We start from the raw sequence: 22,745 nt of genomic DNA on the forward strand, positions 1-22,745 counted from the left end.
GAAAGTCCTATCCAATTCGCCGTATTTGTCACATTGATCTTTTTGATTATTATTTGTCTCCATCAATGACGCATGACCTGTCTGAGCAGCACAAGTGATATTAAATCAAATGTTTAAGATTGTTAGATGACCAAATGTGTCAATATAATTGTTGAGTTTACATTATGTGGCTACCTGGAAAGAGTTGTTTAAAGAGATTTTTAATTGATGAATCGAATATTGTGCACAAAAACACAGGTCAGAGTTGCGGAGATTCTGATAATCAAGACTAACATCAACTAATCTTGTAATCGGCTTCAGTCATACTTCAAAACGAGACCAGATATTTTGCTGTTCCGACAAACGTAGTAAAATACAAATAAGAGTATTTATATAAAATTCCTGTGGCTACTCACTATGATATAATAGTAGTCACATTAAATATCCATATATAGCCAGAAAGATAAGGGAAACAAAACATCTAAAGGTTCAGTTGTTTTAAGATCAATGCAGAATTTGTTACCAAAAGCATCGGCTTTAAACTAAAAAATACCTAAAAACCAATACCAATTTGATAACTAACATAAAATCAAATAACATAAAAGTAATGGATAATCATTACCAATATCATTAATGCATATTTATTAATAATATTGCTAAAATTAATTAATTAAATTCAGTAATCGTCAAATGCAATCGAAATATAAACGAACTCACGCAAAACTATTACATTTCTGACGACCATCCAGTCACGTGCTTGAAAAAAACGTTTTCTGAATATCAAACACCAACTCAGTATATGTTTGACACATAAATTATGCACGCAGAAGTTTAAAGGTTATTGTTTTCATATAAAAAGGTTTACTAGAGAAGGGTAAGTCATTAGTTTCATTTTGTCGAACTAAACAGTACCAATCAACATGTTCAAATACGTAAGTGGTCATAAAGTGACTGTTTTGTCGTGATTATAACTATGTTTAATTAACAGGTCGTATTCGCTGCCCTTTTGGCTGTTGCTTTCGCTGCTCCTCAACCAGAAGCAAAACCCAAAGCTGAAGCCAAACCAGGTCTTGCCGCAGTAGCTTACTCCGCTCCATTGGTAGCCGCCCCAGCTGCAGTGCCATTAGCTTACAGTGCGCCATTAGCTTACAGCAGCTACGTAGCTGCCCCTGCTGTTTATACCGCAGGCTACACTGCTGCCTACTCTGCTTTACCGGCTGTTGTTGTTTAAATTTTAAATAAATATATAAATAGTAAATAATGACTGAATTATTTTTTAACCCTAGTATTAGTTAATTTACTTATAAAGTGTACATCATTATTAACAGGTCAATTGAAAAGTCCCCGGCCAGAGGCATAGATGGCGCTACTAGAATTAAATCCATATGTTTTTAGTTAGCTCTAACCCTCAAAAGATGAGTGTATAAATTTGACAGCTGTCGGATCATTAGTTTGCGAATTATAGCATTTTGAGTGAAGCAACTTTTGTTATTGTGAAAAAAATGGATAAAAAGGAATTTTGCGTGTTGATAAAATATTGTTTTTTGAAGAGAAAATAAAGTTGAAGCAAAAACTTGGCTTGATGCCGAGTTTCCGGACACTGTCCCAGGAAAATCAACCATCAAGGATTGGTATGCTAAGTTTAGACGTGGTGAAATGAGCACCGAAGACGGTGAACGCAGTGGATGCCCAAAAGAGATTGTTACCGGCGAAAACATTTAAAAAATCCACAAAATAACTTTGAATGACCATAAATTGAAATTTAATGAAATGGCAAACACTCTAGAAATATCAACTGAACGTGTACATCATATCATTTACGAATATTTGGGTATGAGAAAGCTCTGTACAAAGCTGAGGTCTATTTTGAAGCAAAGGACAAATCGTACTACAAAAATGGTATCGAAAAGTTGGAGGGTTGCTATAATTAGTGTATCACCCTTGAAGGGAATTATGTTAAATAAAAAAAAATAATTTTGCCAAAAAAAATGGGTTTTACTAAGGTAGGACGGGGACTTTTCAATTGACCTGTTAATTTCATATTATTATAAAACATATTTAATTAACCAAAGGTTTAATTTCACTGATTTCCATGGAATTTAAATTCAATCTGTCCTCGATATGTTTCTTCATCTGCATTAACATCTGATTTTCTGTCTGTTTATATAACAGAAAGTACGTTAAAAGGCATATTTCAATTAAACGAAAATTCAAAAAAAAAACAAGTCTGGTTACAAACTACAAAACTCTTAACAAAATCCGGAATATCTGAACCTTAGGGAGTTGAGATAAGAATTGGAGAGATATTAAGGCTAAATATATCATATATCGATTATAAGGAACGACACATTTTCACTAAATTCGATTATGATTTTACATCTCGTATGTAAAGAGAAGCCGTCATAATGTAAAAGAAAATATATATCAAAAATAAATTAATGGAAAATAATACAAAACAGAATTTTAAAAAATAAATAAAGATACGTCCTTTTAGCCAATTAAAATGTACCAAAAATGTAATTGAATCAAGAATTTAGAACTGCTGTTATGGCAACATCCGGGCTAACAATTGTGAAAGTACAATGCTACTCTAACCCTCGATAAATGATATATGTTTTTTTTTGTTTTGTTTTCCTATCACTTTTAAAAACCCTTGATATCCCAATTGTGTTAAAAACTGTGTATATGCCTAAACAATTATTATCCAAAACTACAAATAATATATTCAAAATATTTTCTTAAATATACAATAATATATGTTTCATATACCTAAAATATTGTGCATATACCTAAAAAATCGAATGATACATCTACTATTGAAAGCTATATTTTTTATGGGTAAGAACCTTTCTTCGAATGAGTTCAATAATGCACTAAGGATTTTATCTAATAACACAACAAACGGAATCAAGCACCTATTGCACCACCAGCCTAAGATCTGCCATGAGAAATAATTGTATACCTGATACCAATAATGATGTAACCAATAGACCTGTAGTTATTTTGATTAACTAATAACGTTTAAATATAAAACATTATTTAGTAAAAGTAAATTAAAAAATAAGCATTTTTCATATATATGTACTTTTTTAACTTCTGTATGTACTTTAACTTTAATCTGAAATATCAAATTTAGATTCATTCTAGGATTAGCTATATCATTGTTCATATGAACTAAATTCGAAATAAAAAGAAAATCTACTTACAATAATAAAAACAGAACGACTAAAGTTTCAATGGGGATTATGCAATCCATTCTTTTAAATACCTTCCCTGAATATCAAATTTCAAGTCATACCAATCATATATTTAACCTATTAATTATTCAAGAGCAACGTTGGAGGTTATTGGTTTTATATAAATAGGTTTCTCGAAGAAGCGTAAAACATTAGTTTCATTTTATCGAACTAAATCGTACCAATCAATATGTTCAAATACGTAAGGAATTGTAAAATGACTGTAATGTAGTGGTTACAATTATATTTAATTCACAGGTCGTATTCGCTGCCCTTTTGGCTGTTGCTTTCGCTACTCCTGAACCAGAAGCAAAACCCAAAGCTGAAGCCAAGCCAGGTCTTGCCGCTGTAGCTTACTCCGCTCCATTGGTAGCCGCCCCAGCTGCAGTGCCATTAGCTTACAGTGCTCCATTAGCTTACAGCAGCTACGTAGCTGCCCCAGCTGTTTATAGCGCAGGTTACACTGCTGCCTACTCTGCTTTACCTGCCGTTGTTGTTTAACTTTGAAATAAATATCTAAATAATAAATAATGACTGTTTTTTTTTACCCTAGTATTAGTTAATTTACATATAAAGTGTATGTTTATTATTCATTTCATATTAATTAAAACAAGACTCCTTACGAACTACAAGGCCCTTAACAAAATCCGGAACATCTGAATCTTAGGGAGTTGAGACAATAATTGGAGATATATTATGGCTAAATATATCATATATCGATTATAAGGATCAAGATATTCTGACTAATTTCGACTATGACTTTACACCTAATATATAAAAAGCAGACGTCAAAATGAAAAAGAAAACATATACCAAAAATAAATAAACGGAAAATAATCCAAAACAAAATTTAAAAAAGTAAATAAAAATATATTCTTATAGCCAATTAATATTTACCGAAAATTTGATAATAGCTTTGTTTTTTATTTTTTTGTTTTGTTTTCCTTATATTCTTTAATCATTAATATTAAATTTAAATTAAATTAATTTAATTTAATTAATTAAATTAATATTAAATTATAAACTATAAAAAGATATTTAAAATATTTTCCTAAATATAAAATAATATAATTTAAAATATATATCGTATATTGTGCATATACCTAAAAATTCGAATTATACATCCATTATTGAAAGGAATTTCTTCGATTATATACACTACCGAAATATATCGATATTGGCTAACACTTAATGGGAACTAATAATGCACTAAGGAGTTCCACAAGCCAGCTTAAAATCAGCCACGAAAAATAATTATATGCGCAGGATACTACATACACAAAGATGTTTGGCTAAAGGTACATTTTCAATTTTAACTAACTAATAACCAACTGAATAACTAAACTAATATAGTACATTTATATATAAAACCTACCTTTTACTAATAGCAATTTCAAAAATAAACATTTTTCATTTATATATGTTTCTAACTTAATTTGAAATATCAAATTTAGATTTATTCTAGGATTAGTTATATCATATGGTTATACGAAATAAACTCGAAATAAAAAGAATATCTGCTTCCAATAATGAAAACATAACAACTCAAACTTCAATGGCGATTGTGTAATCTATTCTTTCAAAAACCTTCCCTGAATATCAAATTTCAAGTCATAGCAACCATATATTTGACCTGTTAATTATTCAAGAGCAGTGTTGGAGGTTATTGGTTTTATATAAATAGGTTTCTCGAAGAAGCGTAAAGCATTAGTTTCATTTCATCGAACTAAACAGTACCAACCAACATGTTTAAATACGTAAGTGGTTATAAAATGTCTGTTTTGTCGTGGTTATAAGTATATTTAATTCACAGGTCGTATTCGCTGCCCTTTTGGCTGTTGCTTTCGCTGCTCCTCAACCAGAAGCAAAACCCAAAGCTGAAGCCAAGCCAGGCCTCGCCGCAGTAGCTTACTCTGCACCACTAGTAGCAGCCCCGGCAGCTGTACCAGTTGCTTACAGTGCCCCCTTAGCTTACAGTAGTTATGTTGCTGCGCCAGCTGTTTATACTGCAGGATATACAGCTGCCTACTCAGCTTTGCCAGCCGTTGTTGTTTAAATTTGAAATAAACATATAACTAATACACCATGACTGATTATTTTATCCTAGTAGTAATTAATTAAGTATATACCTAAAGCAAAATATATATATATATGTATATATATGGTCCAGTCCAGATATTTTTATTATATTAAGGGTGAAAGACGTGTTAAGATGTCACATATCCTGGCATCTTAACATGTCTTTCTCTCTTGATATAATAAAAATATCTGGACTGGACCTACTGTTTAACGTGGGCTCAGAACCACGGTCTACGGCATTAAGACTACCGACTGGCAAGTGACCAACTTTTTAATCATCCCAGAAGATATCCGGTCTTACCCAGCCTGATTACCGGCGTGATTGGGATCATCTTCCTTGTCGGATTTTACACTTTTGCTTCATGGACAATCACAAATATAAATTTACGACGACCATGCCCCAGCAGGATTAGAAACCCGCGACTATCGCAACAGTATGTGGACCGTCCTGTCGCCTTTACCACTGCGCCAGCCAAGCCGGCAATATTATACTTTAAGCGAATCACAACTGAAACAAGAATGAAAAGTGGTTTTTCACTCTTCAATGATGACCTTGCATCTGGTATGTGAAACAGCGCTATTATAATGAAAAAGAAAAATTATTGTATAACATTAGAAATATATATCAAAAATAAATTAATTGAAAATAAAAAAGCAAAACCGAAATTAATAGATAAAAATACTTTTAGCAGATCAAACTTTTCTGAAATATAATTGAGTCGTATAGCACCAAACACTTAGTATCACGGATCTATTAATTATGAAAATATATCACCTTTAAAAATCATTGAAATCCTAATTGTCAATTTTTATGTTTCTACAAGCAAATATCCAAAATTAAAAATATTTAAAAACTTTTGCTAAAAAAAGCAAACAACTTACTGAGATTACATCAATTATCAAAATATATCGATTAGTCTTCGTAAACAATAGTGATATGCAGAGGGCACTTTAAAATAATAGACCTAACACAAAAATTGAGTAAAAATATGTAAAATTAGACAAAAATCAAATAACACAAAAATGTTTGGGTAACGGTAATTTTTCGATGTCAAATAACTAAAAACTAAATTAATATAGTAGATTTAACTAATAGAACTAAAAGATAAAACTAGTTTTAATAATAATTGAAAAAATGTATTTTAAAAATTAGTATTTTTCTTTTTATATATTGTATATTTTAAACTTAATCGGATATATCAGATGTAGTCTAAAATTAGCTGTATTCTTACTCATACGAGTAAGAATCATTATATGTTAAAAATAAAAAAGAAAACCTACCGTCAATAATAAAAGCAGAAGGATTAAAATTTCAATGATGATTATGCAATCGATTCTTTCAAATACCTTCCCTGAATATCAAATTTCAAGTCATAGCAATCATATATTTGACCTGTTGATTATTCAAGAGCAGCGTTGGAGGTTATTGGTTTTATATAAATAGGTTTCTTGTAGAAGCGTAAAGCATTAGTTTCATTTTATCGAACTAAACAGTACCAATCAACATGTTCAAATACGTAAGTGGTCATAAAGTGACTGTTTTGTCGTGATTATAACTATATTTAATTAACAGGTCGTATTCGCTGCCCTTTTGGCTGTTGCTTTCGCTGCTCCTCAACCAGAAGCAAAACCCAAAGCTGAAGCCAAGCCAGGCCTCGCCGCAGTAGCTTATTCCGCTCCATTGGTAGCCGCCCCAGCTGCAGTGCCATTAGCTTACAGTGCCCCATTAGCTTACAGCAGCTACGTAGCTGCCCCTGCTGTTTATACTGCAGGATACACAGCTGCCTATTCAGCTTTACCAGCTGTTGTTGTTTAAATTTGAAATAAACATTTAAATAACAAATGATAATAGAATTTCATTTACCTTGACATTGTTCGGTTCACATTACCAAAATGTCGTTGTACACAATGACATTATGACAACGGTTGTACTATAGTCAGCTAGTTTAATTGTATCAGGCATAATTGATTTGCAAATCGTCATTACTATGATTCCAATACAAATTTAACTTCTTCAAATTTCTTAACTAAACATTGCAGAATATATAAAAGAACTTCCGACACTTCTTCTTCACACTTATGAAATTAAGTTCCTATTTTTTAAAACGTTTTAATTCATTATTAGTCCAAATAAAACTTTAACAAAAGCTAATGCCGGTAGTTGAATAATGATGATTCATTTACAACGTTGTATTATAAATTAAGCTGTCAATAATATAACCTAGCGATTTTTATAGCAGCATCATATTTTTTGCTCTACTCTACTTCGATTCTTTTTTTGTTGAGCAATTATTGTTTTGATAAGCCTATGGTAATGGTTCTAAACCTTAATAATGAAAAACTTGGTGCCAAATGCGGTTAAAATCGAAAAATTTAAAATTCAAACGGAATTAAACCGCCATGGAAGGTCGAATTCAAACATCTTCAAGTCGTATTGAACAGAAACTGTCTTTATACAAGTGGGCTAGTGTACATTATACAATGCAAACACTTGACGTCACATCCGCAACATGAGAACGTTCATTCATTTTTTGCAGAATCCATGAATATCTTCGTAGGACTACTTAAATACTTCACCAGCTATAATAAACAGACATTGCTCCACTTGTTCCAGCTATGACTCATAGCTTAATCGCATTTCACTTAATTTCCGAATAAACCAAAAATTCGGCCGAGAAATCTATCTATCGGTCTTTTTCAACGGATAATCCGTCTTTTTTCGCATCAAAGATGGGAAGAAAAACTACTAAACTTCAAGTCGTGTAAGAAGATAGGTAGAAACCGTATTGAAAAAACTTGAAATGGCATTCCGGAAATTAACTTTTCTATTTTTGTAACAGATTTCTCTAGCTATAAGTATAAAATGTTTTGACTTGCTGGTATTGACAGACTTACGATAACCATGCTCCAACCCTAAAGATATGTGAAACGTGGTTTCGACAATGCAAATGTGGCGATCTTAACATTCAAAACACATGTTACAAAATTGCAAGAGTTATTGGATAAAAAAAAACACACAAAATCAAAAATAATTGACAAAAAAGTTGAATGAGAGCCGAGTCGCAATTGGAATAATTACAAGCGATGGGAAGATAGATGCCACATTAATTGAATGACAGATAATTAGAAAATAGAAAGAAGAAATCGCAGCTTCAAAGCTACTAAAGGAAGTCATTTATGCACCAAATAATAACGGGTAATGAAAAATAGATTTGCTTCCAAAATCCTAAGAAAAGATCCTAGCGAATCGACTATAAGGCCGAATCGGTTTGAACTGTACACTGATCGAAAAACGTCTATAACACCCTCAGAGATAAGGTAATTTTATAGCATGACAAGGCGCTGTCTCATACAGCAAAACCAGTCAATTATAAATAAGGTGTTTTATTTTATCGAAAAAAAAACGAAAATTAATTACCGACAGATCTGGTGTATAATCATTTTGTACACCAGAAAATAATTATTTAAAAGTCTCATTATTGACCAAGATAGTAACTGTACATTAATAAAAACCTAATTATTTTTTGTGTCCAGATTGGTGATTTTATTCACATTGTACGCATTGTAAATATCTTATAACTAATTTCCACACAAAATATACGCCACAATAATAAGTCGCAGTTAATTTTAAGGCATCGTTCTCATTTACCAATAGTTTCACATACGTATTATGAATACATAATCGGATACCTTGCACATTATATGAAACTTGACATATCTTTAGACACGTACTTCTTGGAGGTTGCTCTGATGATATAAAACGACTGGGAATTGCAGTTGTGGGCATTAGTTTCAACGAATAGAACTAAACAACAACCATCGACATGTTCAAATACGTAAGTAATTATAAAGCGACTGTTTTGTCGTGATTATAACTATATATAATTCATAGATTGTATTCGCTACCCTTTTGGCTGTTGCCTATGCCGCTGCTGAACCAGAGGCAAAACCCAAAGCTGAAGCCAAGCCAGGCCTTGCCGCAGTAGCTTACTCTGCGCCATTAGTAGCCGCACCAGCAGCTGTACCTTTCGCCTACAGTGCCCCATACGCATACAGCAGTTATGTAGCAGCTCCATCCGTCTATACCGCAAGTTACACTGCAGCCTACTCCGCCCTACCCGCTGTCGTTGTATAAATCAACGAATTCAATAAAGAAATATTAATAAACTACTCCACTCTTTTACTACCCTGATATAACCAAATAAATGAAAAAAAAAACATTATAAAAAAGAAAATTCAACCTAAATCAACATAAGTGATATAACATGTACATATTTATTTTAACTGTTTACAAAAGATTGAATAGGTAATACGGATTTTGTATAGTTCCCTTCAATAAACTGCTAAGTCGATAAGAGATATTATTCCGATTTACAAGACAAGAAGCAATCCAGATAACCCCCCAAGTTCAGTGGTGAAGGACAAAGAAAACTCTCAATGAAGACTAGTGACAAAACGTCAATAATTGTCCAACATTATTGAGGGTTGATTTATCAAATGCAAATGCCATATAATTAAGAATAAAGGAAATTGACTTTATGGACTGAAACATAGATAGTTTATAACGAAAAAAAAAGAAATATTGGATTATCTATAATAATAATATATTAATCATAAGCGTATAAATACATGTGTTAGGCCAGGCGAACAGGAGAAAGTTTAAGAAAGATACTCACAAATATACAAAACATTATTTTTCAACATTTGGATTCAGTTAAGTAGGTTGAGTTCGTTAGATGTTGCTCGTCTATCCGCTGCCCAACTTGTTTTATAAATCGGGCCAAATGAACGATTCAGACAATTTTTACGTCAAAATATAAATAAAAACTAAGGTATAACTTATCAATAAAAAACAACAAAGTTAGTAGAATGAAAATCTCCTAGTCAATAAAATTGTGGGTTATGGACACTCAAAAGTTGGGAATTCTATAATAAAAATGTAAGAAATAAGAAATAACTGCATTAATATGAACTTCAAAAAACAAGAAAACCGACCAGCTTGTTAGACCGACTATATAATTAAAGTTATCGGAAAATGTATCTATTAACACAAGACAAATCACAATAGTGGACGTTAATGACTGAAAGGTGAGGACACAAAATCAAAGGCGACATTAGTAAAATTTTAAGTATATTATATTCATGATAACAATTGATGCCAAAATACCAATCCAGACGATATCCAATCACATCCAAAATAATCCAAATAGCAAAATAAAGAAATAGTTAAAAATGTGTTTGCGGCAATCACTAATAGACCAGTTATATACATCATCATTAAATGAACAAAAGCAATATATATCTATATATTCCATAAAAATATATTTTGTTATTGCACATCAATTCGATGGCATCAGAAAAAGTCTTCATGAACGCATCATACATATTTAATGAAACACCTTCCTCAATGAACTTGACATAGCTTTAGGTAATGCACAAGGTTACGGTGCCCATATAAAATGGTTCTGATTGAACCAACAAGCATTAGTTTCTTCCCATCGAACCAAACAGTAACAATCAAGATGTTCAAATACGTAAGTGATACGTTCTTTTGCGCAATATAGAAATATAAATGAAATGTTATTTCACAGGTCGTATTCGCTGCCCTTTTGGCTGTTGCTTTTGCTGCCCCTCAACCAGACGCAAAACCGAAAGCTGATGCCAAACCTAGTTTGGCTGCTGTAGCTTATTCCGCGCCATTAGTAGCTGCTCCTGCAGCTGTACCCCTGGCTTACAGTGCCCCATTAGCTTACAGCAGCTATGTAGCCACCCCATCTGTTTATGCTGCAGGTTACACTGCTGCGTACTCTGCCCTACCCGCTGTAGTCTTATAAATGAAAACACTGAATAAAGCAATAATAAAACACTATCTAGGTGTTTACTACTACCATATAATCCCAAAAAGCCAAGATTTTAGAACTACTGGAATCAATGTCATCAATCAATGAAATAATACTTAGATAATTACATATATAACCAAATTCAATGATCGCAATTAAAAATAAGGAAACAAAAATAACGATAACATTACTGTCGGATACAAAAATATAAAAAAAATTGCTTTACACTTAAAATTCAGCAGTAAAAAATTACATTATCGAACAACAAAAACGTTTCGATCTCAAAACTAAACTTTTGCATCCGTTTTGACAAACAAAATCAATATAAAAATTACCAACAAGTACTTATTTATAAGTTGAGGAAATTCATTTTACATGCATCAGCAACAAACGTCAGAGGTCAACCAAGAAAAAGAAAGAAGTCACTAAACTTGTATATATATCAAAATGTAAGAAAAATTACTATTGACATATAAATTGCAAAATTTATAAGAAAATAATTAAGTGTTAATCTTTCGGAATTATTTTGAGGCAAAACATTACAACCCACACTAACCAAATCAAGTGGAATTGGATGACTTTATTGAAGACTTAAAGTTAGACTTAGAGTTGCTGATGAAAAAATATTAAGATTTCTGGGTCCCAGCCTAAAGCCTTCTTCCTTATATTACAACTATTTAGAATTTATTTTTTATGAATGAAAAAAATACTTCAGTTTATACATGTAATATGTTAATGCACTATTGTTATGTCTGATATATACCATGTTATCTGGAGCTAATAATTTTATTTTTTATATTAGTTTGTCGAAGGAAACATTCAAAAAATAATTCCTTGTATTGCTATATAATGCACCAATATGCCTTTAACATAAAAATCAAAATCCACTAGAATAAAAATAATGATTTATGATAGAAAAAAATCCAAATAAGTCACAAATCCATTAAATCCAAATAACATTTCAAATTAATGGTATATTCAGAAACGTATGACTCTTAGAATTAGGTCTTATATCGGAAGCAACGTCCATATTTCTTTCAATATATCTCGATATCCACTTTTGAAGTTTCAGAACAAGTAAATATGAATATTCTAACAAAAATATACGAATCCAAATCCAGTCAACCGACGGTAAATTCCATAATAGTACAAATAATGTAGTATTTTAACAATAGTACAATTTAAAATAAATCACAAAATAAAGAAATAGACACCTATCTATATCAGAGACAATTACAACATCAACATAAAAGAAATATACTCCATAAACATATATTTCGTAATTCGGTGCCATTAAAAAAAAGTGGACGCGTTATAAATATTTATAATCATGCACCTTCTTTAATGAACTTGATATAACTTTAAGCACTACACAAGGTTATGTGATCGATATAAAATGATTCTGACCGAGGTAACAAGCATTAGTTTCCTCGTATCAAACTAAACAGTACCAAACAACATGTTCAAATACGTAAGTGTTGCATACTTCCATAATATCCAAAAATAACTGATATTTTATTTCATAGATCGTATTCGCCGCCCTTTTGGCTGTTGTTTTTGCTATTCCTGAACCCGAAGCAAAACCCAAACCTGAAGCCAAGCCTAGCCTGGCCGCAGTAGCTTACTCTGCTCCATTAGTAGCCGCACCAGCAGCTCTACCTTTCGCCTACAGTGTCCCATACGCATACAGCAGTTATGTAGCAGCACCATCAGTTTATGCAGCAGGTTATACTGCAGCCTATTCGGCCGTACCTACTGTTGTTGTGTAACTTTAAATAGTATACAATAAAACAACACCAAAAAGTTTCATTCAATCATTTTACCATTATCAATCCCGAAAAAATACATACAACACTCTTAATTTATACATTATATTAAGAGCAAAAATAAAAATATGAAATTGGCCAATACAATTCCAAAATAAACAATAAACTGATAAAAATTAATAACATAAGTTATTTATTAGTAATATCAATTTTCTCAACAATGTATGTACCAATGGGCCACACTTTTGAAAATTGCCAAAAAAATAGTTATAATATATTAAACACTATAATAAATAATAAATAATTGTTGTACTTACCTCTTTCATGAATTTATCCCTCTCTTTGATGGGACCCAAAATGACTGATAACATAGCCAGCAGATGATTCACCTCATAATTGGCAAAAGGTGAATGGTCAGAATTAATGTTTAGTGGCACTTGAACAAAGGGAGCAGCCCAAGTACCAACTCCTGCAGGGCATCTGCAAGTAAATTATTTAATATTGATTATATTTTAAGAATAAGCCTTACCTCAGTATATGATTTATGAGAAATAAGTGATCCTGATAATTTGCGACCCTCAATAATATTGCCACAAGCTGTGACAACCAGTCTCTTGTTTCAATTAAAAATTGGGCATCTCTGATCAGTTTTCTTTGGAATGCAAAAAGAACAGATATGGATAATCTAATTTCACATAGATATGGCTTTAGATGGTCTGGTTCTGACTGAACATGTAAAGAAACTGGTGCTTGTAGATTCAGATTCGTAACATTTATAACATTCATTTCTATCGAATATATGTACAGTTCAATCTAAAATGCAATGTATGATTATATCTATAGCGATTATGATTTGGTTACTAATTCTATATTACCTGCAATTTTAGAAATTCTGCAGTGTATGAATACTGAACATGTTTCTCAAAAACTAATGTCTGTATATTTGTCATTAGCCTCACAATATTTTGAAAAATAGCCCTATGAAAAATACTTTTATGATAAGTATGATTAGCAGTCACAAGTTGACCATCCTGACACTCTGCCCGGCCGGTCACTGTTGAATTTTCCAGTGTCCACAGTTCTTTCTGCAAATCCTTATATTCCTTTCTTAACTGATTTAATTCCAATTGATTTCCTAAAATAAAAAATACAATTTTTAATGATTCAAATGCAGTTCAAAATTCCAACTACATACCAGTAATTTTTTCTCTAACTTTCAAATAATTTGTTAGTAACTCATATAAGTAATGCTGCTTCACTTTTAAACCCTTCAATTCTGCCTCAACATAACTAGAATTAAATTCTTCAAGGGTATCCAATTCACTGTTATAATAAAGAGCACTGAGCTGCTGCTCAGTATAAGGCTTGACATCTATATCTTTAGAACTAGACACTTCTTCTTGCAATTCTGTTCTTGAATTTATTTGAGCTGGTATTGAATCAATATTATTAATTGTTTTTAAAATTGCCTTATTGATGTTTAAATATGCATCAAAACATTGCACTTTGGTTGCATCTTTAGTAATCACATTTGTTATATTTGTTGCAGTTCTGATTAAATTGCTTGGTAATTTTCCTGTAGAATTAACATCAGTTGAAACATTAGTAATTTCTTTATTTTCTAATGGTAACTCCAAACTAGATTTCTCAGGTAAATTTTCAGTATCATTTTCTTCATTTAATTTGATACCTTCATCATTTTCAACTTGTAACTTTTCTACATCTGCCAGTGTAGATAAGCTACTATGATCTGACTTATCAGCAACACATTCATACTCTTTGTTTTCTTGTTCAATTGCATCTGACTTGTCATTATTTTGAATTGTTTCTGGTTCTACAGCCTTAACAGTCTTTTTCTTTTTCTGCAAATACAATTAGTACTTAATACCACAAATACCACGAATGTTCAAGAAGTCTATTAATAAATACAAATTATTGGGAGATAAAGACTATGTCAACCAATAATTATTTCATATTGTAAATATGTTACCTTTTTATTTCTTTCAACTACGGCTTCCATTGTATAGCAACAAGAACTCAGTACTTGATACAACTTTTGTTTTCAAATCGACGCAGAAAAATTGATAGGCAATACAGAAAAACAACTTTGTTATATTTGACAATACACATTTAGGTTAAGGTGTATCTCTTTTTTTAAATAATAGTTCTATATAGCTTTATTATTTTCTACGCCAGTTTTTGAAGAATTATCATATAAGCAACAAAAATTATTGAAAAAAATTCCTAGTGACTTAATTTCACACGTAATTTTTGTGTACTTCATATTTTGACATTTAATACCCGACAGGTAAATATTGAAGGTTATCTTTTACCATTGACAGACAAAAGTTTAATCTATGTTTGGTACCTCATGTTCCTGATACATTTTTTTTTTCACAAAGTTAAATTTAAAACGTGAGTATTATCTAATTATTATTATATAAATATAAATTAACAATATTAAAATTACAATTCTGAAAATATATTTATGTTAAAATATTCTTTTTATTCATAAAATGTAAATTAATAGGAAGAAAAATATTTGATTTTTTAGGACATCCTGAAGAAATTGAAAATTAATTTTCATCGGTTCCCCTCAAAAGAATATTTCAATTTTTATTTAATATTGTTGAAGTATTCTTTCGATTGTTACCGTGTGAAAAACAACATCATACAGCCAAAAACTAAAGAATGAACAACTCAAGTACTGTAATAAACAATAAAACTAGTGAAGTGGAAAAAGAATCAGGTAATACTCCTGAGTGCAGCAATACATGTAATGATACAGTTCTGAGAAATGAAAATGGGGAAAAAGTTAATGGAACTAGTGCACGTTGCCCTTTTACTAAATCTGTTGAAGAAGTTACCAAATTCCACATCTTGGATGAAACTGATGAAAGGTATGAATCAGAAGAATCAGTTGAATATGACTCGGATATACCAGATGAAGAGGTTGAAAGAATGCTTGAGGAAGCATTGGACAAAAAGAAAAGGAAAGCAGCTGAAGCTGGTCTAGATGCCGATAATATCCAAGTGCCTTTTGAAGAAAAAACTAAAATAGTGTTACTGGAAAAAGGCAAAAATCACTTTGATGTTCTACCTGAGGGGTGGCTGCAAGTTACTCACAACAGTGGCATGCCTATTTACCTTCATAAAACATCCAGAGTTTGTACTTTGTCAAGACCATATTTTCTAGGCCCTGGATCAGCAAGAAAACATTTAATTCCTGTAAATGCAATACCTTGCTTGAGTTATCGAAGAGCATTAGCTGATGAAGCTAAATCAAAGGAAAATCCAGAGACTTTGGAGGATAGAAACACCAACTTACCTGAAAATTTACCAAATGCTAAAATCGAAACTGTACAGGAGAATATAGAAATGCAAAACCTTACACCGGAAGATCTAAGAGAGTATTGTGAAACATTATTCAAATTTCAGTCCATCAACGTTTTAAGGTTTAAATCTTGGTCTGAGAGAAGGAAGTATGCAAAAAGAAGAAGGCATGAAAAACAATTACAGAGGCCAACACTGCCAGATGGTACTAAACTGATAACATTCCCCATCAAAAGTGTAGATGGAAATGATAAAGCTAGTCCGAATTCAAAAAAAGAATGGATCATGAATCCTAATGGGAAGTCATATGTCTGTATACTTCATGAATATGTACAGCATGCTCTTAAGAAACAGCCGACTTATGTATTTACTGAATTGGAAAATGCTGCAACCCCTTATGCAGCTACAGTGATGATTAAGGATATGAAATATGGTGTAGGGTATGGAACGAGCAAAAAACAGGCCAAATCTGAAGCAGCCAGGGCAACCCTGGAAATTCTTATTCCAGAAATGAAATCCAAGATTACAGCAGATACACAGACTGGTAAGATTTGGTTATTAATTTTAAATTAAGTTATACTCCGATTTAATATTTCAGGAAGCGCAAAGAAAGATAAAGATCAAGATTTGTCATTTTTTGATGAAATCCGAGTGGAGGATCCACGGGTAGCAGAATTCTGCGCCAAAACCACCGAGCCAGCCCCGTACGATATTTTGCTGACCTGTTTACAACGGAATTTCGGATTGGACGATCTGAAGATCAACTACCAAGGCAACAACTCCAAGCATCAAGGGAACACATTCACTATGACGGTAGGGAAATATACAACCACTGTAGCATGTAAGAACAAAAGAGATGGGAAACAAAGAGCTTCCCAGGCAATCTTACAAGCTCTGCATCCTAGTATAACCTCATGGGGATCGTTATTAAGACTCTACGGTAATCGATCGATTAAGAGTTTCAAAGAAAAAAAGATGGAGGAACAGGAGATCACTTCTCTACAGAGCAAGGCCGCTATCAATCAGCCGAACTATGCCATTCTGAATAAGCTTAAAATAGAACTCGGCAAACTGAGCGAGAAAAGAAAGTCCATAAAGCCTATCGGTGTGCTTAATACTGTAGAGGAGCAAATAGAAATTCAGTCTAGCGAAACACAGATATTATACACTCATTGTGATAATCAGGATCAATAGATAATTGCACAATAGTCAGTATCAAAAAATATAAAAAAACAAAAGCACGTTCGAGGGTAACACATTTTATAGTTTAAAGAATAACACACTGCGGATTAGCTGTGTATTTCTAAACAAACACTTTTTACAAAGTAAGCTTGGCTTTATGCTTTAATGTTGAATTTAATAAAGCAGCAAAAATTATCAAACTAAACCAAATGCATTATTAAGTTCACTTGGGATATATCAATTTCTTTATTAAACAATTTAATGTTTATTCTAATATTCGGTATCAATTGAAATTATGGTGTACATATTGAGTGTGTAGTTATAGCTTTATTTTTAAGTTAATGTTTGGAATTGGTTCTTTTTATTTATTTGTTGTCAGACCAATAAATAACTGAAATAACTTGTGCGATATATAAAAGTAGACTAATACAATATATTTATTTTTATATCGAATCATTACAATATGCAAATGCTGTATTAAATCAATTGATATTATAAAAATGATGGTGAATATATTCTTTTTTATGTTAATTTGAGATGTATATAAAGAAAGATAGAATATTAAATCATAGCAGAACACATATCACAGAAAAAAAAATGGGTAAATATTAAAACAATGGTAGAGTGCTTTTATTACTAGTATATATTAGTTTTTATTTACAAATTTAGGGACCACTGAGCAAGTGTGTTATATGAAATATTACCATTTTTAAATTTAGTCAACAATCTAATTGACTAACTCTATTCTTTATTTAATTAAGCCATTGCAGATCATTATTTCTGCATCACGGCAATATGGTATATGGTTATTTGAAATAGCTTTTTATTACAATCACTAATATGCAATAAGTCGTATTACAACGAATATTTGAATTGTATTCATTTTTTATTTGTATGAAATAATTAGCCAATACTAACTTGTAAAGTACTTTCTAATTATTTCATTTCAGTATATTAATATTCCAATTCTTTATAAAATCAAGTTGATTATTATTTATTTCAACTCAAATAATATATTTATTAAAATCATAATAATACTTGTGGCTTCAGTGCAGAAATGTGACAAAAGTTGTCTACAAATATTTAGTGTTGTAAAAACAGTTCTAATTATTTATAAAATCAAGTTAATCATTATTTATTTCAAGTTGAATCATATATACGTTAAAATCACAATAGTACTTGTGACTTTAATAATGAAATGTGACAAAAAGTGTTCCACCAATATTTAGTGTTGTACAAATAGTTAGTGTCCATTATTTTATATTCATATTTAAACAATATATTTGTTAAAATTAGGATACGTGAGACTTTTGGGCTCAAAGGTAATTTTAAAGTTTTCTATGGAGATATTCAAGAAAAAACCTACAATTTCCATTTCAACTTGAGCAATATATTTGTATATGAGCTACAATCGCAGTACGTTTAACCTTTATACTATAATGTGATTCATATATATTAAACACGAAACTTTTTATATTCCAACTTAACGTGGGTACTGCATTTTATATATTTAAACTGGTATATTTTTTTAAAATGATAGTACTTGTAACCCTTGTGCTGGAATGTGACCAATATTTGGGCGTTTTCACATCTGCCGCCACCGATATCGGTGGACGCGTGATCTCACGTAAACAAATGGAACCCTTTCACACTCTCTGATATATCGGTACCGTGTCGTTGCCGGCAACGGCATGTCGGCGGGAAGCAATCGCTGCACTCGTTTCGGCGCCGGTTCTTATTGTGTACAGAGATATTTTTAAGGCTAAAAGAGGCCCAGCTTTAAATATGATATTGTAATACTAATTGAATTAGTAGATTATACTAATGAAAATGACAAAAACAAAATACGGTGTCGTGCCGGCAGATGTAAAAACGCCCTTTATTGACGGAAAATGTATATATTTAAATTAATTTGTGGAATATTTACCCATTTAGTTCTGTAGTATTATTATTTATAGAAGAATTTCTAGTTAATTGGTAGATCATTCTTTATTTATTGAGATACAATGAAGTATGTTGTAATATAGGTTATTATATATAAATTCGGATCCCTGGTGGATCCCTCCTGATCAGTTTCCTATTATATACTAATAACGTAATAGTGCTTTGTTAAGTCCGACGTCGAATAGTAAAGTCCTAATTAAGTGTTCTGTTTTAAAGATGGAAGGATTAGAGTTGATAATTTATTTGTATAAGACGGCGATTATGTCTAAAGGAAAAATTGAATGATAGGCTTCGAAATAAATACCAAGAACTATTCTCATATTTTTTACTACCTGTCTTCGTAGTTCCTTTATTTCACATAAAATTAAATTACACAACACACCAAACTGATAGTACCAATAATCTTGTAATTACTAAGCAGACTATAAAGATCCTGTCGACAGTAATTTCAAGATGGGTCTGTATACCAACTTTTCAGCATCCTTTCCAAATAAAAAGTCAATATGATTGAAGGAATCCATAGGAATTTTATATATCCCGATTAGATTTCCCACCTGTTTGGATAAGGTGTTTACATCCTAAAAATACAATGCAAATAGTAAAACGTTGATTGGTTTTTGAATAAATTTGTATGACTCACTATATAGCTCGCAAGCCAGTCATTCATTCCGTACATAAAGTAAACGGGTACTTCGATGTTAGAAACATTAAATTTCGGCGGCTTTGTAGTTCCGTACATCTCCATGTTTCCTTTTGTCCCGTAATCGTAATTTCTGAACACACCACCGTTTTTTATTTCTTGTGAATAATGTAGAACCGTTTTTGTTGATGTGCCCGACGGCAATTTCGAAAATATTACTGGCAATATATCCTGTGCGTTTAATTATTAGATTAGTGGGAATATTACGAAGGAGAAAAGTAATCCATGTTTTGAAATCTGCATTGTCATTTCAAATATTTGTCAATCGTTCTAGTAACTTCATTTCGGCAGAATCACAGCGGCCATGCACAGGCTTTCTTAATTTGAGCTTGCCAAGATGCAACAAGGACTTCACAGAATGAATAAACAAACAATTGCGAAAGTGCAAAACCTTTCAGATAAAATAATAGTAGAATAATAATAGAAATAATAGACCTACAAGAATCAGGTCTGCTTTAGGTCACATACCTTATAAATTCCAAAGGAATTTCACATGGGTTTTTCTTTTTTTTTTCTCACAATATATACTTGCAGTTTTGTCTTTATTCGAAAAGTGAAATTGTTGCTACATTGTCCATATACAGTCGTGGAAACTTACAATTTTCGCTATTTTTATATTTTCGATCATGTTAATGCAAATTATAAATAATTTTACGTTGAATCCAATTATGATAAAATAGATTTTCGTTTATTTTGAATGTTTTATGTTTATCTGAGAAATCAACACTATTTGCATATAATTTTTTGCTATTTAAATATTTCCTCCTCTCATTTCTTGTTAAATAATATCAGATTAATGAAAATTACAGGAATTATAAAGAAATTTATGTTGAATCGAATAGTAGTATTATAATCTTTATAGAACTTTTAGTTTTTAAGATATTTAAGATTCGAACAGTCCGTTTTAAGAAATTTAAAAATGTGGATTACTTTTTCACGCCCCTCGTACGGTTTTCAAATTGATCTCATACCTGATTTAATTCAGCCTTATCGAACCCGCATAGAATGAACAGGATGTTCTCGCATATTGCTTGATCAATGTGAAGTAGCTCGCAGTCATAGGCAAGGAATTTTAACAACTTGTCATTCGGCAGAAATTGATTCAGTCCAATCATTTTCGATATCCACTGCAATGTTCATTAATTGAATGATGATAATAATACAAAGAAATTCGACGGACCTGTACATCGTCGGTAAAAGGTGCCAAATACCTTATAGGCGACTTGATGTGAGTCATATTTGCCACTGGTGCTAATGCGATCATCTGTTTTACGCTCTCGGCAGCCTTCGCCACCTCTGATGCATACACAAAGAACATGGTGGTCCCCATTGAATGGCCTATGTAATGAAGATCCGCGGATTTCTGGGTAACGCTCGCTATATAGTTAAAACAAGCCGGTAGATCGTTCACACCCATCTCATACCAACTAAATATCGTTAGAATATATGTTTTACATTTATTCGTGCATTGATTAACCAAAAGCATGTTTACCTGAAGTTCCAAAACCGTGGGTCTTCCACGGAGAGCGACACATGTCCCTTGGAATATGCGTTACCTCTTGCATTGCCCAGCCAGACATCATAACCCGTGTCAGATAACAGGAACGCTAAACATAATCGACGCCTACATTTTCGTTATCCGTTTACCTCTTAAAACTCACCTAAAGAATTGTTTCCGTTAATAATCCAATCGGCACTACTACCCAACAGGCCGTGTTGCAGAAACACCGGAGTATTACCGGTACTGCCGTTTTTAGACCGTGGTATCCTGTGCAACGTTAATAAATATCCATCCTTGCTGACGACAACGTGAGTTTCGGACATGTATCCATGACGGGCAATTATTTGTGGCTTAAATATTGCAATCAATAAAATCAAATAAACGAGAATAACATTTTACTTACCACGTTTAAGTCCACATCAGGGTTATACCGGATACTTCTGAACGGATTTGATATATTTAGCAATTTATATTGACTCGATAATTTAACACAAATTGAAATGACTAAAAATAAGCCGAAATTCATTGTAATTTACGGCGCTTGGTTTGTGTTGACTCAGACGCTGTAACAATTGCAATATATATATATATATAGTTATTGTAATTATCACGTATAAAAACGAACAACATTGTTGACTCATTGGGTCAGGGTTCAACATTATTAAAACTGTAAGATTGCTAAAGAGAAAATAATAAATATCGATATCAAAACAGGATTTTTCAACAAGGAATCCTGTAACTAATTAAGCTCATATGTAATCAACAAAAGCAATTTATATATTTGAAATACCATCTACTTTTATACAATAGAACAGAAAATATTACGACTTCCACAAAATGTTAAAATTAAAGGTTGAATAATTACAATAAATTCGATAAAATTCAAGTAATAAAGTACTTTTTAAAATTAAAATATGCTTGCACTTAATTATCGGCACTAGTAAGTTTTATTCGAGCCCTCATTTTGTTCTCCATAAAGAAATAACTTACTTTAGGAGTTTATGAAGTAAAATCAAACTAAGCTCTAACTGTGGTATAATGAGAGACTCCGTGATAATAAAATGTCATTTTTATTTCCTGTTCTCTTATCTTGGTAGTTCGACCAATGAGATACTATCGATCTCTTTATAATTATACTGGATGTTCATTGGGAAAGTTTATATTTTAAATATTATTGCCAGACAA

General features: G+C 31.8%; 6 protein-coding genes and 3 long non-coding RNA genes across 9 annotated transcripts in view; 7 read left to right on the top strand and 2 right to left on the bottom strand.

Moving 5' to 3' along the window:
* Epg5 (ectopic P-granules autophagy protein 5) overlaps positions 1-15,180 on the bottom strand; it is a 71,253-nt gene extending 56,073 nt beyond the window's left edge. The window contains exons 1-5 of the mRNA XM_076399567.1: positions 14,891-15,180; positions 14,096-14,762; positions 13,776-14,035; positions 13,430-13,713; positions 13,218-13,380 (exon numbers count right to left, since the gene is read on the bottom strand). Coding sequence (XP_076255682.1) covers positions 13,218-13,380; positions 13,430-13,713; positions 13,776-14,035; positions 14,096-14,762; positions 14,891-14,920 — 1,404 coding nt within the window. The 5' untranslated portion in view covers positions 14,921-15,180. The remainder of the gene's footprint in view (positions 1-13,217; positions 13,381-13,429; positions 13,714-13,775; positions 14,036-14,095; positions 14,763-14,890) is intronic.
* LOC143193423 (uncharacterized) lies at positions 790-1,240 on the top strand. Its single transcript, XR_013005012.1, has 2 exons — positions 790-911; positions 968-1,240. It is a non-coding gene; the product is annotated as an uncharacterized LOC143193423 (long non-coding RNA).
* LOC143193434 (uncharacterized) lies at positions 3,287-3,746 on the top strand. The gene is made up of 2 exons (XR_013005016.1): positions 3,287-3,417; positions 3,474-3,746. It is a non-coding gene; the product is annotated as an uncharacterized LOC143193434 (long non-coding RNA).
* LOC143192708 (uncharacterized) lies at positions 4,885-7,110 on the top strand. The gene is made up of 3 exons (XM_076398202.1): positions 4,885-4,972; positions 5,029-5,268; positions 6,868-7,110. The coding sequence occupies exons 1-3, from the start codon at positions 4,961-4,963 to the stop codon at positions 7,108-7,110; spliced, it is 495 nt and encodes a 164-aa protein (XP_076254317.1). The 5' UTR covers positions 4,885-4,960.
* LOC143193420 (uncharacterized) lies at positions 8,984-9,464 on the top strand. The gene is made up of 2 exons (XM_076399630.1): positions 8,984-9,130; positions 9,187-9,464. Exons 1-2 carry the CDS (start codon positions 9,119-9,121, stop codon positions 9,427-9,429), a joined length of 255 nt encoding a protein of 84 aa, XP_076255745.1. The 5' UTR covers positions 8,984-9,118; the 3' UTR covers positions 9,430-9,464.
* Positions 10,797-11,163, top strand: LOC143193433 (uncharacterized). Its single transcript, XM_076399638.1, has 2 exons — positions 10,797-10,828; positions 10,886-11,163. Exons 1-2 carry the CDS (start codon positions 10,817-10,819, stop codon positions 11,126-11,128), a joined length of 255 nt encoding a protein of 84 aa, XP_076255753.1. The 5' UTR covers positions 10,797-10,816; the 3' UTR covers positions 11,129-11,163.
* On the top strand, positions 12,508-12,938 carry LOC143193432 (uncharacterized). The gene is made up of 2 exons (XR_013005015.1): positions 12,508-12,605; positions 12,661-12,938. It is a non-coding gene; the product is annotated as an uncharacterized LOC143193432 (long non-coding RNA).
* Positions 15,181-15,207: 27 nt separating the features above from the next.
* On the top strand, positions 15,208-19,674 carry pasha (microprocessor complex subunit partner of drosha). The gene is made up of 3 exons (XM_076399608.1): positions 15,208-15,315; positions 15,455-16,777; positions 16,832-19,674. The coding sequence occupies exons 2-3, from the start codon at positions 15,592-15,594 to the stop codon at positions 17,425-17,427; spliced, it is 1,782 nt and encodes a 593-aa protein (XP_076255723.1). The 5' UTR covers positions 15,208-15,315; positions 15,455-15,591; the 3' UTR covers positions 17,428-19,674.
* LOC143193405 (lipase 3) lies at positions 19,671-22,663 on the bottom strand. The gene is made up of 8 exons (XM_076399612.1): positions 22,551-22,663; positions 21,964-22,123; positions 21,721-21,910; positions 21,552-21,666; positions 21,240-21,486; positions 21,031-21,186; positions 20,000-20,230; positions 19,671-19,937 (listed from the first exon to the last, which is right to left on the bottom strand). Exons 2-8 carry the CDS (start codon positions 22,084-22,086, stop codon positions 19,782-19,784), a joined length of 1,218 nt encoding a protein of 405 aa, XP_076255727.1. The 5' UTR covers positions 22,087-22,123; positions 22,551-22,663; the 3' UTR covers positions 19,671-19,781.
* Between the last annotated feature and the right edge of the window lie 82 nt (positions 22,664-22,745).

Source organism: Rhynchophorus ferrugineus, unplaced genomic scaffold, assembly GCF_030347505.1.
Source record: "Rhynchophorus ferrugineus isolate W39M unplaced genomic scaffold, kcgeb_rfMv2 rfM3, whole genome shotgun sequence".
Classification (NCBI taxonomy): Eukaryota; Metazoa; Arthropoda; class Insecta; order Coleoptera; family Curculionidae; genus Rhynchophorus; species Rhynchophorus ferrugineus.